At 33.7% G+C, this 16,807-nt stretch overlaps 1 protein-coding gene across 1 annotated transcript in view; it reads right to left on the bottom strand.

Annotated features, from left to right (window-relative positions):
* Window positions 1-361: 361 nt before the first annotated feature.
* LOC137615285 (xanthine dehydrogenase/oxidase-like) overlaps window positions 362-16,807 on the bottom strand; it is a 194,477-nt gene continuing 178,031 nt past the window's right edge. Inside the window, exons 20-28 of the mRNA XM_068345018.1 lie at window positions 16,325-16,470; window positions 15,473-15,647; window positions 12,946-13,074; window positions 12,078-12,205; window positions 5,283-5,400; window positions 4,605-4,779; window positions 4,382-4,461; window positions 2,798-2,977; window positions 362-689 (exon numbers count right to left, since the gene is read on the bottom strand). Of these exons, the coding sequence (XP_068201119.1) occupies window positions 639-689; window positions 2,798-2,977; window positions 4,382-4,461; window positions 4,605-4,779; window positions 5,283-5,400; window positions 12,078-12,205; window positions 12,946-13,074; window positions 15,473-15,647; window positions 16,325-16,470 (1,182 nt within the window). The 3' untranslated portion in view covers window positions 362-638. The remainder of the gene's footprint in view (window positions 690-2,797; window positions 2,978-4,381; window positions 4,462-4,604; window positions 4,780-5,282; window positions 5,401-12,077; window positions 12,206-12,945; window positions 13,075-15,472; window positions 15,648-16,324; window positions 16,471-16,807) is intronic.

Below are 16,807 nucleotides of genomic sequence, written 5' to 3'. Positions count from 1 at the left end.
CTAACCCCGCCACTTGAACTTTAATTTATTTTGAATGGAAATTGTGAAGAACAGTGACAAAACTTTGGAAGTCAAAATATGCTGAAACAAAACATTGGAATAAAGAGATGCTTGTTAAAACAAACTTGTCACTTGATTTCTTCATAATTCCAGCCATTTTGAAGTTTCATTTTATATTTTCAGGCAAATGATTAAAGGTAACAAAACTGTCATGCCGTATTTCCCATTTGCTGACTACAAGTTCATTCCTTTTCAAATAAAATGTCAATTATACACTTTCTGGGTCTCATTCCTAAACTGGAAAAATGTTAAGGAAACAAAAGTTTTATTTTATATATCTTATGTAAAGATATGCATGCTATTTATTTACAAAAATATTAGATGTCAGTTATACAAAATCAAACAAAATAACGTACAATGAACATACAAAAACGCAATTCTTATTAGCTGAAAAGCACTACCATATCAAAATGCAAACATGAAAGTCTCAATTGTTTCGATTGGAATCAGATTTTGAAATCAATCATAAAGTCGTCAAATGACATAGATGAAATCCGACATTGAAAGACAAAACCAGATCGATGCAGTGTAAATTCATCCTAGATGTTAACAATATTTTCTTGGAACACTGCAACAGCTCACACTGTCACCGACCAAGGATTCTCTGTTGAAGTCGCTTCTGACACCATCTGGGAAATAAAATTGCCGCGTGATTAGTCAAAATTTGCAATGATTACTTTAAACAAAAGTTTGAATGTTGATTTTACCTCAGTAAAGGTGTGTGGACGGTATTAAAAGATTCTTTATCCGTCTTACTATAATACTTATCTCAAGAAGGTACTTGATCAATTAACGTATTTTCAGGGAGTAAATGTTACAATCATTGAGGTTTTCAGGGTTACAATATAAGAATTGCTTGATACTCGGCAGATGATTTTAAAAAAGTTTCCAGTCAATCCCATCGCCCAATAAAAGTGTGTTACTAGATAGGTCTTAAATTCTAATGTTTCCAGTATGCCAATTTTCTTACAAATGGAATAGTTACTTGGGAGAAGAAAATGGTGAGTTGTGAAACACTAATCACGATAATATCATCTCAAAATAGCTCTCGAAGAATAATTTGATGTGCAGTACTCTCATGGATGAAGAAGAAGAAGAAAACGGGCACGTACAGTTAGCAAAAAAGATGCCTCACAAAACCCTTAATTTGTTAATTACCAAAGATGAAAGTATTGTATTATATTGATATCTAGTATATGAAAATAAAATCTTTGACAGTTACTGTAGGTCCACAAAAATCAGGATTGCGCCTTTATATTTCTTGAGAGAGAGAGAGAGAGAGAGAGAGAGAGAGAGAGAGAGAGAGAGAGAGAGAGAGAGAGAGAGAGAGAGAGAAGTCCCTTGAACTGAACTGCATACTATTTAAGCTTAGAATTTTTCTTGTTCTTTGATTTTTTCTTTTACTACTAAATCGGAAAATTTCTTTCGTTATTTTTTTTTTTGCATTCTCTAAAAGATGAAATTTCCCTTATATTTTTCTTTTATTTCTTAAGCTTGTTTCAATACTTTTAATTTCATAAACTTGCAAAACTTCTAGTATTACATTTCCTTATCAACATTTCGGAAATTCTACCTTGTTCTCATATCTTGCAATATAAATGGGACCAAATCATCTCAAGTCTCCATCACTTGTTTTCATGATCGTAGGTAATAGGGTGGCCAGGGCACCAGCCACCCGTTGAGATACTACCACTAGAGAGTTATGGGGTCCTTTGACTAGCCAGACAGTACTACATTGAATCCTTCAAGAATAGTCTGGCCTATTCTTTACAGATTTTCCTCAGTCCTCATACACCTGACAACAGTGAGATTACCAAACAAATATTCTCCACCCAAGGGGTTAACTACTGCACTGTAATTGTTCTGTAGCTAATATCCTCTTGGTAAGGGTAGAAGAGACTCTTTAGCTATGGTGAACAGTTCTTCTAGAAGAGGGACACTCCAAAATCAAACCATTGTTCTCTAGTCTTGGGTAGTGTCATAGACTCTGTACCATGGTCTTCTGCTGTCCTGGGTTAGAGTTCTCTTGCTGGAGAGTACAATCGGGTACACTATTCTATCTAATTTCTCTTTCTCTTATTTTGTTAAAGTTTTTATAGTTTATATAGGAAGTATTTATTTTAGTGTTGTTGCGGTTCTTAAAATATTTACTTTTCCTTGTTTCCTTTCCTCACTGGGCTATTTTCCCTTGTTTCCTTTCCTCACTGGGCTATTTTCCCTTGTTGGGGCCTCTGGGCTTATAGCATCCTGCTTTTCCATTTAGGGTTATAGCTTAGCAAATGATAATAATAATAATAATAATAATAATAATAATAATAATAATTCCCTGACGGAATCAATTTCTTTGAGAGATCAAAGACTACATTTGACTCATCTAAAATGGAAATATGAGAAGGAATGGTGTTGCTATTCTCCAAAAAAAATAGAAAGGCTTGAATTTGGCAAAGGAGTAGTCAAGAATGCTTGTTTGTTACGCAAATAGAGAGAGAGAGAGAGAGAGAGAGAGAGAGAGAGAGAGAGAGAGAGAGAGAGAGAGAGAGAATACGCATAGGACTATTCTACTGATCTGCATACATGAAATAGATAGCTATGGCGTCTACTTGACTTCCAGAGCTTATTTCTCTGATGCTCTTTATTATGATTATTTGGTATCTTTTTCAAATACTAATTTTTTGGGATGGCAACAGTCACATGATATCTTTTTTTATAATAAACTGTCAGCTGGAGATGAGATTACCTTTTTATTAAGTTTTTCTAAAATGTGTCCTCGACATGCCATTCGTATCCTCTCTGCAGTGGCCGGGGAATCCAATCTAAAGACCAGGCTGAGGTTCTGTTCTGCTCTCGCTGCCCCAACTGCTGCTTTAATGGCCTGAAAGACTGAGGTTGCCAGCAGAAGGGGAGGTTCTCCGACCGCCTGGGGAGAATCATACGTTGTTTATCATCTACATTAGTTTGGTCATATTTTACATTCAAGAAGACTAACCCCCATCGTTCCACATCATTCACTCTGTACTGAAGATAATGCAATACAACACAGCTTTTTAGGTTAATGTCCATTTTTGAGTTACACTGGCACAACAACTTATGCCAAGAATAACGCTGTATCTCCTCTATCCTGTTTGCTATTTATCTGTTTATTTCTTTATTTTGTTAATTTATGAACTTACCCTTGTGGCTCTGTGTACACAATTACATACTTAAGCTAATTATTATTATTATTATTATTATTATTATTATTATTATTATTATTATTATTATTATTATTATTATTATTAATGGTGTTGTTGTTGCTGGCAACTTAGTAAAAAGATAAAAGTGGAGAGGGTAGAAATATAGTCAAGAACAGGTTGAAATAAACATACAGGACCTTCAGCATTTCCTTCGTGTTTCATATCACTCCGCTAGAGAGGAGGGTTATGAAAATCAGCTAATGTAAGATACGGTATATATATATATATATATATATATATATATATATATATATATATATATATATATATATATATATATATATATATATATATATATATATATATATATATATATATATATATATATCTGTTAAGGACGGGTATGACAGAATGCAGTACAACTGGAAGGTATATAACTGAAAAAAGCAGATGAATGTAAATATGTGGCCTCAACTATATAGAGTGATATTGGGTGGGATGGGGAGGTGTGAGAAGGATAATTGAAGCTAGGTGGAAGGCTGGAGAAGAGTATCAGGTGTAGTATGCGATAATAAGGAAATCGGGAAGTCTGAACGGAAATACCTATAAGGAGGTGGTAAGTCCAGCTATGCTGTATGGTTTGGAGACCATACCTTTAATCAAGAAGCAGGAAGAAGAGATGGAAGTTGTGGAAAAGAAAATGTTGGATTTCTACATGGAGGTAATGAGAAGGTACCAGATCAGAAAAAAAATTCATTAGAAGAACTGCACACCTCAATCAGTTAGGAAATCAAGCAAGAAAAGCAAGACTAAGGTAGTTCGGCCAAGTGAAGAGAAGGGAGGGAGAATATGTCAGGAGGAAGAATCTGATCATGGAGCCATCAGGTAGAAGGAGTAAATGAAGGCCTAAGAGGAGACTTATGGATTCAATAAAATGAAGATATGAGGGCAGCTGGTGTGACATTACTAGACAGAAGTAAATAGAAACACCATCCGCTGTGGCGACTTCTGAATGGGAGAAGCCGAAAGAAAAATATGATTAATAAACCTCTTGGTAAACTTTGTAAGTATTGGGAAGGGGTGTACTGGAATAGATGATCAGCCAGTCTAAGACATATATCACAACCTGCTCTTAACTCGGAGCCTACCTTTGATGAATAAATGGCAAAAGGATTCGGAGCACCTTCAAGCAATGAGACGTGGAATTCCTGAGGGATATCTTGAAAACCTGCAAAGAAAAGTAGGTTAAATGTTAAGTTAATTAATAGTATACAAGACAATTCCGGGCATTTGGGCCAGTTAGTATAACAATATCACAGTATTTGAATTTTGTCCAAAGCTCTGAAAAGGTTATCACATATAGCTTCTAACCCGGAATTTTGTAGGCGCCTGGACCTCGTGTCAACAAAGAGCCCTCCGGTGAGTATCTCAACTCTTCCAGAGTAACTAGTCCAGCTCCTTGAAGAAAAGCCCCCTCCACTTGGCCAATGTCTATTGCTGGGTTGAGTGAGTTGCCCAGATCTATCACAATGTCAGTGCGCAAAATCTGTTGAAATTTTCATTATTGCCCCTTCAGTCAAAAGGTCTTACAAGAACGTGGCCTACATGTCTAAACATAACAGTGTTCATTTGAGAACAGCAAACTAAGTTAACTAACACTGTAGGCCTACCAGTGACATAGAGAAAACTTCAAACAGAAAATATTCATCGGAATTTAATTATTCCAGATTTACCTTTTTTCAAAAACACAATCACATTTAATTAGTCGTAAGTTACTTTGAAATAAAGAATTGAAAGAGAAAAATTCTTAGATACACCCTGAAACGGTTCTTGCTACAAAAAATATAGGAAAAATTAAATTATAAAATAATCATGAGACAGAACTGTAGCTTCTGTGAATATACAAGCTGAACGCAAGCAAATAAAGAAAAATATTGCAAAAAGATGTCCATCAACAAGAGGCAAGGTATTCCCAAACTGGTAAAGGCAGACATTACCGTCAAAAGCAAACCATTAACAAGGAATCATAGGACAATCAGAGTTACCAACCGTGTGATCCCCAGTCAGGCAATCGATTTCGACCTCGGTGACGGCAGCACCGTTAGTATAATAATGGAATGGTTGGCCACTTTGCTTCTCGAAGTCATAATCAGTCACTTCATCGATTCTGAAATATAGTTCAAGAAGTTGAGGTAGGTAATAGTTTACTACACCGAAATATGCAGAATTGCATTTTCACTCATAGACTGTAGTATTTTCTTTAGAGTTGGGCGGAGTATTAAACTACAAAAACATCTCAAAATCACAACCAGGTATTTCATTTTCTTTAAGAATTTTTATATCTACAGGCATTTATAGCAATTCATTTTACAGACAGAAGAGAAATTGACTAAAAATCCTTTTACTATGGTTGATCAAATGGAAACGAAAATATTTAACTTTCTTGAATGCAGGGTGAGCAAGGACATCTGAGATACTGAGGAATACATCTAAATAACACACACACATACACACACATAATATATATATATATATATATATATATATATATATATATATATATATATATATATATATATATATATATATGTATTTATATATATACATACATATATATATATATATATATATATATATATATATATATATATATATATATATATATATATATATATATATATATATATATATACACACACACACACACACACACATATATATGTATATATATATATATATATATATATATATATATATATATATATATATATATATATATATTATGTGTGTGTTTGTGTATGAGTGTGTGTCTGCATATAAAACAAATACAGCTGTTTCTAGGCCACTGCAGGACAAAGGCCTCAGACATATTCTCATCCATGTGTGGGGTTTGGCCACTTTTCATAATCACGCTGGCTACTGCAGATCGGCGATGGTACGAGATTTTCGTCAGCACGCTCACGGCAAACCAACCTAGTATGACTGTCCCTGACTAGTACAGCTTTGCTGATCATGGCAATACACGAACCCTTTATCCTTGTTAGGGTATCACAACTCAGAAATTGAATAAGCAGCAAAAATGCACCATTTTCGGTAAAATTTGTTAAACACCTTTAAGATACAATTCTTTATTCGTGCTCAAAACTCAAGAACTTAGGTGACATAACAGCAAGATCTATTATAACATTGCCAGTATGGTAGGATCTAAGAGCAAACTTATAATACTAGAAAGATATAAGTAAGAATTTACCGTTATTGAATTTATGAATGAATATACAAATTTATTGCAATTTAATTACTTTTGATCTGCAATTTCATCTGTGTTTTCTTCTCTTGACAAATGAGGATTTCTATGCAGGTTCTGTAGGAACGTTTGTTCAATGGTAATAATAATAATAATAATAATAATAATAATAATAATAATAATAATAATAATAATAATAATAATAATAATAATAATAAAGTAGTAGTAATAAAAATAATTGAAATTCTTGTCATATTCCTCAATACGAAACATTACCGGTACCATGTTCTGCTGTTGAATTCCCCAAGGTGACATTGGAACTTGTAACAAGGCAGCAGTCTACAATTGCTGCGGGGCTTCGGAAATGAGGGATGGCTTAATATGGGGAATTTCAAGTGTCTTAACACGGGTGGAAAAATATATAGTTTCACCATAAGAGTACGGAAGTGTCGGATTATCTTTTTCGAGATTATCAGTTTCCTGCATGACAAGTCACTTTATTCTTCACTTTCGAACACGTGACGAGCTATCTTCAGTCACGAAGCACGAAGTATTATCACAGAAAGACGGAAGTTGTATGATGATTCATGTCCAATCAGCTATTCTTTTATCTACATTTCCTTTCATATATGCTATAGTTCTCGGGATACTAACACCACCCCCACCAAAAAAAAAAAAAAAAAAAAAAAAAAGAAAAAAAAAAAAAAATTAACAGACGGACACGTGGAAGAAGCTGTCTCTTAAGAATTTGGCAGTAAAAATGACATGCCCTACTCGAGATAAAGCTTTTAGGTTTTTTTTTTTTTATTGCCAATTTATAATTTTCTTTCTTACGAATAATCTTTTTTATTTAGTTACCCTCCGCGAATAATGAAAGGAAAATAAATAGGAGAATATATCCCTATTACATGAAATAAAATAAACGAGGAGGTAAGAAGCATTCATAATTCAGATAATATATTAAATATATTAAATGACTATTTATAATATAAAACACAAAGACGTTACCATTGCCATTGAAATCAAAATAACGCCTTTCCTTAACTGGAAAGTTAATGTATCCAGAAGTGTCATAATTGAAGCTGGCCGGGCAGTTAAATAAATTACTCCTCAAGAGATATATTCAATAATTTCATAAAATTCATGCTCCATAGAAAAGTTAAATGCACAGCTTTTGTCCGTTATTCCTGTAATATCATCCAAAATGTAGCGGTGTTTACACGGTCGAACGATTCGTCGAACTCGCTTGTCGAACCTGCTTGTCAAACAGTTCGAAGAGATGGAGTCGGTCACAAACGCATAAGGTTTGTGGACACTAGATGTTTTCTTTTAAGAGAGAATCAAGTCAGCAATTGCACGCGAACATGGAAAGGCTAAGCAAATGTAAACAGATACGTAGTCTGGTGAATTAATTTGCCTGTTGTGACCAATTTAGTGACAGTTAAAGTTTCAGTGAACCTTGTGCTGTGTTGGTGGCATTATATTTAGACTATTCAGTTTGGTGCCCAAAAAAGACCAAAGGATACTTCCAGCCATCTACTCAACGATTTTTTTCGTGGTTGCTATGGTAACCACAGTTTGTTGCTGTGTTCTGTAATTTGTTTATTTAATTGAAGACTAACTGAACCATTGCAAGTTCATGATGTCACACGACGTTGTGGATAATATTGGGGGTCTTACACAGACGCAGGTGAATAAGCTGACAAATGCTCAGTTAAAAAATGCTCTAATAACAATTATACACACGGAGAGGAATGATCCATCAAATGCTATCTTATTGGAGGAAATATGGAAAAGGATATTGAACAAGTCAAGCAAATAAAACAGGAGGTGATGCAGTTAACTGCGAGGTTGGATGAAGCATTCAAAATGATCCATCACCAACAAAGATTTCTCGAGTCTATAGATGCAAGAGACCATCAGAAAAAAATTCATTCTCACTTGCATTTTGGAGGATGATATTACTCACTTTGGTAATAATAATACAGAGAAGATAAAAACATTGCTGGGCAAATCTGGTTACCATGAAGACTACAACGTGAATGATTGGAGTCTCAAGAGGCTAGGACAAGCCAGTGCAAGCAGAAAGAGACCAGTTCTTCTAGTGGTGGAGAGTCAAGAAAGAAGGAATGCTACCTTGGATAAAGCAAAAAACCTGAAAGCAGCTGGACCTCATTTTTCTAGCATCTATATGAAAAGGGACATTCATCCTGCTGTAAGAAAGGAACTTGGTAGATTCCAGAGACTGGAAAAGGAAGAGAGAGAGAGAGAGATGCACCTGAGAACCAATATCATGCTAAGGAACGAGTGCTTTTACAGGACGGAGTAATCATTGATAGATTTGTACCAAGTTTTTTTGTAGGTAATACACAAGCAGATTTTAGTTTTAAAAGTAATAGTTTGTGTTCATGGAATGTTTGTGGAATTAAAGATAAATTTCAGGACAAAAGGATTTTGTCATTTATTCTTGATTATCATATTATTTGGTTATTGGAAATTAAATCTGGTTGCAAATTTGGTGTTCCGGATTATACTGTTTACCTCAACCCCTCTAACTCTAACGACAGAGGAGAAGGAATAGCATTGTTAGTGTAATCATCCCTTGTGGACTATGTATATAAGGTTCATATGGGTACAGAGGGTCAAATTTGGTCACGATTGAAATGTTACCCTGAGTGTGTGTTTGAGGGTGTATATACCCCCTGAGGACTCGTTATATTTTGAACCAGCTTTGTTTGGCTCACTGAATGCAAATGTTTGTAGTTCTTCTAGTTCTTTGGGATTTTAATGGCCGTGTTTCAAGACATACTTTAATGAACTCTGAAGATGTACCTTATGCATATGTGGGGATAAAAGATTTTGTTCTAAATTACAATGATAAACAGCTGCTAAACTTATGCACGAGCAATGACTTGATAATAGGTGATCATCTTGCTGTGAATGACAAGCATTTTGGAGGGAACTTGTCGTATAGGCAAGGGTTAAATTGGGTATCTACAAAGTGTTGAGACAAACCACGATGTTTAGGGATCTGATCATGCACTTTCAACTGTTGTTTTAGAATTTAGTGGTTTATAAGAAATGTCATCAAGTTTATTGTTAGAGAGAGCTTCTAATTTTGGACTTTCTTATGTTAGTTCCAAAATGAATGAGACAATAAGGAGGGTTCCAATCTATCAGTCAGTAAATTTTAAGAACTTTAAAGCCCTTACCAACACTCATAGTCCTCTGGAAAATGGCAATGACCAAATTAAAGATGTTTCAAAATTACTAGCCGAATATTTTATTCTAACTTAATAAATAATGTTCTAAGATCCCCTAATAATACATCTCTAAATACCCAGTATGAATGGGACCAAAGGCGCCCTCGATGGAAACGCTTGTTAAGCCATGATGACTCGAAGGTGATTTTGCTTGCCATAGATTGGCAGGGGAATGTTTCAGATAAAAGTGAAGTCCCAGAGGATGCCCAGTTTAAAGTTTATTTTGAGGAATTATTGAACTCTAAGGTTATCCAGGGTGAGGAAAACTTTGACGTTAGTGGTGCACCCTATACTCCGACTTTGGATGATCCCTTTACAACTAGAGAATTAGAAAGTGTAGTGGTGAATTTGATGAAAAATAGGACTTTTATTGAGATATGTCCTGGGTTATTTGCAGCTTTACCTATTTCATGAAAACTGTTCTTTCTTACAGTTTATAACTACAAACTCCTGTTTAGGCTACATGTTATCCTTTGTATTGGTGTAGTAATAAACTGATAACATTGATAAAAAAAAAGGAAATATATTTGGTTGTAGCATTTATAGGGGAATTAGTATTATGAATTCACTTACCAAAATATATCATATGCTGCTAATGAATAGATTATCACTATGGTGTTCCATTGATAAGGGCCAGTCAGGGGCGCAAAAGGGAAGGGGATGTGTTGAGCAAATACTGGCTTTACGTTTGTTGATTGATTTTGTGCAATGCTAAAAAAAAAAAAAAAAAAAAAATGTATGTGTTGTTTGTGGCATATGATAAAGTACCTCGAAAAAAAAAATGCTAAAGCATTTGAAGTCGATAGGGTGCGGTAAACTCATTTCTTTCGGCAATCCAGGGTATGTACAGATGTACAAAAACATCTTAAAGCCTGCTACTGTAGAATTGTCAGTTGGAGTGCGACAAGGGGCACCAACGAGCTATTTGTTATTTGTAATTTATATAGATAAAAGGATAAATGTGATTAAAGAAAGAATAGGAACTGGTGTTTTTTATGGGAGGATTACATGCCTTGCTTCTGATGGAAGACCGTCGCTATAGTCGCAACATCGCGCAAAAAGTGTATGAAAAAGTTTGAAGTATTATTGGACTATTGTAAAGAGTATGACATGGAGGTTACCTCACCCAAGACTAAATATTTTATTATTAATGAAGATAAAAAGGATAAAGAGTCATTCCTGTTTGGTAACTTGGAATGAATATTGCTCTCAGTATTTGTATCTAGGGGCTTGGTTTTTAGAAGATGCAAAAATTAAATCTGTACTTCATGTACATGATAAGTCGTCATCTTCGTTAGTTAACAAGTTTGCCATATTTTCTGCTGTAAACACAACCATGCCATTTTGCTATAAGATGAAAGTATTTCATGCAGCTGTGATTTCATCCCTGTTATACAGCTCTGAAAATTGGTTGACGTCGAATGTTGGAGGCACAGAAAAGACTTACAGTAAACTAGTAAGAATACTAATTGGTGTTAGAAAAAAATATATCGGTACTTCTATGCTTAGTTGGAACAGGTCTAAACACTGTATAATAGGAAATTGGGAAAAGAAGGAAAAATGTCTTAACATCTAAATTAGATAATGTAGATTTGGAAGAACCCTTTTCATTTTGTATTTGATATGTGTAGGAGTAACAGTACACCAGGCAACAGATTTTTAGTGAGACGTGCAAGGGAAGATAATAATAGACAGTCATTAGAAAATATTCGGTCATTGATAAGAGACAAACCTTTAAATGCAACGAAGTATGTTACATATAGGTCAAAACTTAACACGGGACTATTACACCACAGAGTGCAAGAAGGAGAAATGTATATTCCTGATTACAAGAGACAAGCTTTAACAAGGATAAGACTGATGTCACATAGTTTGAAAATTGAATTAGGAAGGTGGAGTAGGATCCCTCGTGAGTTATGTATTTGTGTATGTACGGAAATCAGGTACAAGATGAAGAACATGTACTATTACATTGTCCGCTTAGCGCACACATTCGTGCGAAATATCCTAGCCTTGATTACTCAGACATTGTAAATTTGTTGAATAAAGGAAACCCAATAGATCTCTATAATTATGTACATGAAATCTTGGATTTCTAGGAACTAATTGCGATAAATAGATTTGCAGTGATATCATTATGTTATTAGTCGGAATTTGTTTGCTTGTTTATGTATTTTTTACGGACATATATTTCTGCTAAAGCAAATCTGTCTTGGGCAAGATTATTGTATACAATTTATATAGAAAATGATGTATCTATACCTTTGTAAGATTTGTAACATTAAGTCAATAAAGTAATAATGATACCATGTATGAAGAGGAAGCTATGGAACTAACCTGTAAAAGCCGGTGGCAGACAGAGAAACGCGATCGGCATAAGCAGCCCGGATCCAGTCCTTCCATTGTCCCTTCGCATTTAAGGTCACGTACGGCTTCAGCCGTCTATTCAGTTCGTTGCAGGCGTTCTGTTAGGCAATGATGATCAGAAGAACAACGTCATATATGCAAGAATATGATTTTATATGTTCTTATAATATATGTATATATATATATATATATATATATATATATATATATATATATATATATATATATATATATATATATATATATATATGCATTGAAATACACAATTTTCCGTGTATTTATGATAAATGTATTTTTCATACATTGTGGGTTATTTTATTCATATATATATGTATATATATATATATATATATATATATATATATATATATATATATATATATATATATGTATATATATATATATATATATATATATATATATATATATGTATATATATATATATATATATATATATATATATATATATATATATATATATTTATATATATATATACACACACACATATATATATATATATATATATATATATATATATATATATATATATACATACATATATATATATATATATATATATATATATATATATATATATATATATATATATATATATATATATATATATATATATATATATATATATATACATATGTGTGTGTGTATATACAAACGATTTCAAACGAAGAAAACTTAAGTAAAATATGGAATAGAATATTAAGGTTCTTTCTTATTTCTATTTTAAACTAAGGTATTACAATATAACACCATTTATTTAGGTTAAAAGAAAATGCAAAATGTATCGGTTAGTTAGAAAATATCTGAATGAAAACTTACGGCAATGGCCATGCCGTAAATGTCAGATGATATGGAGGCTGCCGTTGGAGATGTGTTGGGGACCTTATCTGTCGCTGTCTCCGAGATGTGGATGTTTTCTGGATTTACCTTCAAAACATTGGCTGCAACCTGTGCAGAATAAAAATATTGATAATGATGGTAATAATAGTAGTAATAATAAGAATGACAACCTGCCTGTAACATTCAGTAAATGTCCTCCACTTCTTTCTTTGAAGGGATTTTTTTTTTTTTTTAACGAATAGGCTTGCTTCCTCTCCTGAACTATATTTTAAAATGAATTATGTAACAATGTATGATCTTTTTAATCACTACTACTACTACTACTACTAATAATAATATTAATAATAATAATAATAATAATAATAATAATAATAATAATAATAATAATAATAATAATAATAATAATAATAATAATAATAGGGAAGGAGACCCTCTTTCAACCGTGTTAAATACAAAATTATCGCTACTTAAATGCTATTGATTTTGTATGTTTTTTTTTTCTATATCACTGTTAATCTTTATTTGTAGAGTAAACCATTCCATCAGCATTTTACTAGCCAGTATTGTATGCTTTCAACGGAGTTATCGCCATCCTGAACGAGATCATCACGTTAATAATTGATTCTATCTATGTATATGGGCCTGTATACATCGACCATCTACTTCTCTTAGGGCGCTCTTTGATCACTCCTAGAAATCTGTATGAAGAAAACCACCTTTTCCCTGAACTGAGGTCACAATTATCCACAAAAGTATGGCTTACCATTTGCCCCTCCATCGCAATCATCCTCACACTTATTTATACAGTAGCTATGAAAAATCTTGTATTGGCCTGTCTATAGGAGCCTGATATAAATGGTTGGTACATTGCTAACACTTTTATGAAGGGGACATCCCTCCTGGAAATCATAAACTTTGGTCGACCTTCAATGAGTGCAGGTGTCCGCACTTTATCATGGAACAGCTACAAAAGCAGTTTCCCACTTCTTGAAATCCTGATAAATAACACTTACAACAGATTTAGCACTTCCGTATCTTTCAAATATATCAATGCCCATTTTGAAGGAAATAATCTCGTATTGCCGCTCAGTGAAGGCCACCCATGAAGAATGGGACAGAGTTACATATTTCCTTTTAATAGTGGTATTCAAACAAGCAAGCCCATAGGGAGGAGATAAAAGGATTGAATAATTGGCAAAATGAATTTCACCGTGATCCATCTTCAAAAAATTATCTAAATATACTACAAGGATTTTATGAATGAGCGCTACAATGAAGATGAGAAGGCTATCAAAGAAATTATCAATGATAATGTAATTGCAGCAGACCTACAGAACATACTTGATTTTATCGTCTATTATCAGATGGCAGAAACAAAGAGCTTTTTATGAAGAAGATGAAAGTCATCTTAAGTGAACATACGCAATGCAATTCTTCAAGCATCTCACCTGCCATGTGCAACAGGGTGCTATCAAGTACCATTCACTGCAGGCCCATGGTACAGAAAATACAAGGGATAATTTCCTTCATGGCACAAAGAACATTAGAAGTGTCCACATTAAAATAAGCTAAGGCTTTCCTTATTTACCAGGAGAAAGTGACTGAATATTATGAAGGAAAGGCTTCTCCTATCCACCATCCAAGGCCATGAAATCCCATCTGTAACAACGGAAAACAACCAAATGCCAGAGGATTCGCTAATGAAAAACCTGCCTAAAACTGCATTAGTATCCACCAGGAGAAAGTTGCTATAGTGCACCATTGATCTACCCACGATGATGACACCACAAATTTCAGCTTCTCAGCTAGTAGATAGTGTGCCTGGTTTAGTACATGCCTCAGAGCATGTTTAACCAATGAGCAATAAGCTTAGAGATATGTATTATGATTGCGCAACACTGCCACGGAGAATTCTGCAACCCTACCTGCTTAGCTAATTCTCCAATATGCTACCCGTAGATACCAGAAAGACACCATAATTTAGTGTTGCCAATGCTTAAAGATGAGCAAGCATCTTATTGCTCGAAACGTTGCAAAAAATAACTCAATATACTAAAGAAAGCAGACACTAATCACCGGCTACAGAACTAACTGGAACTACGGAGATCTCCTATAATGAAAAGATACTCCGAGATAATGGCAGATGCAGTACCCTAGAAAGAAAAATTGTTGAAAAATTGTTAAGAAAATAGAAATAATTTCCTACAAGATCAATGACCCAAAGCATTGATGATAATAATAATAATAATAATAATAATAATAATAATAATAATAATAATAATAATAATAATAATAATAATAATAATAATAATAACCCTACTAGTCTGGTGTTTGATTTGTCTTGAAATTCTAGGGAAGGTATATCCAGAAAAATCCTTTGATTTTAGAATCTTGAGAACAGTGCAAATATTCTACAATCCCTCAGAGAGAGCCGGATAGTACAGTATAAGTCACTCTAATAACAAAATTGGTTTCCTTTGTTAAAATGGACTAATCCTTAAGATACCTGAATCATTTTTGTATGGAGTCCCTGTCCCATTTCTACTCCTCCGTGAGTGATTAGTACCGAGCTGTCCGTGTAGATCTGAACCAAAGCTCCAGCTTGGTTAAGGATTCGATCGAAAGCTACTCCGCACTTAGCAGGGGTTACAGACAGGCCTCGCTTTCTGTAGGAGTTTTCCCTGTAATTTGATTTACGGGGTGAGGTAGGAGCTTTTCATATGGAATTATTTATAAAACATCAATAATTCATAAGCATATTAACTTGAAAGTATAATCGAGATTGAAATACATATAGCTGTATTTTCATTTTGTTCAAATTTTTTGATGCTTGTGCCAAGGCGGGTAGGACTGGAAAAGGGGTAAGAGGCCTGATGTTGACTTCTGAGCACTATTGGCTAAATAGAGGATAAAATTGTTTCTTTTAATTTTGTTTTATTCATCTCTTAAGCCTAATTGCAAATTGATAATAAGCTTGCAGCGGGCTTTACTTCGTTAGCTTTAAGTCTTTCAGAAATATTGGAATAACTTTGAAGATAAATCTGATGTTCGATCATGTAATCTAAAAGCCAGATGAACTGAAAACTATATCCATTTAATAAAAAGTTCACACGTTGAAATTTTTGGACGTAACAACTAAGTAAATGCATCAACGCTGTTTATATTTCGTAAAGTCTGAAGTTTTCAATTGTTTTAGATATCTGCCTAACATGGATGGCAACAATAACTTTTACCTTTACTCATTATGTCAGGTGATTATTCTAGAACCAATAAATTTCTGAATGACAGCTTTTTATGTCTGATTATGATAACCAGGCATAAATACGTTATGGATACTAGTGGCAGCCAAAATACTCACTTATTGAATTCCATGACGGCCATTGCTCGCACATTGTACTTGGACTGATGGATGACCTGTGTCCAGCATCGGTGGATTGTACAATGTTCCAGGGTATGGTTTATATGCGTGACATTACCCGACTTATACATGTTCCTTTCCCGTACCTTATTATGGGAGAAAATTTGATATCAATAAAGCATCAAGCAAATGAAAAAAAAAAAATATATATAAATTTTTAGAGTAATGGCAGCTCTGACAATAATGCAATTATGAAAATTGCAATTCTATTATCGTGCTAATTATAAAACATTTTGGTATTTCCATAGAACAATGGCATAGGCTAACTGTTAAGTACTCGAATATTGATAAATCGTGATTTTTACTGAAATTTCTATAATCTATTGGTATAAATATTCTATACTGATTACATTTACAACAAAATTTCTAAGGAAAACATAATTTCTTTAGAATACTGATGTATGATTTTTGTAGATTTTACTT

This window comes from Palaemon carinicauda, chromosome 21 (assembly GCF_036898095.1).
Source record: "Palaemon carinicauda isolate YSFRI2023 chromosome 21, ASM3689809v2, whole genome shotgun sequence".
Classification (NCBI taxonomy): domain Eukaryota; kingdom Metazoa; phylum Arthropoda; class Malacostraca; order Decapoda; family Palaemonidae; genus Palaemon; species Palaemon carinicauda.
The sequence above is the reverse complement of the archived record's forward strand: the minus strand, read 5'-3'. Positions and strand labels throughout refer to the sequence as shown.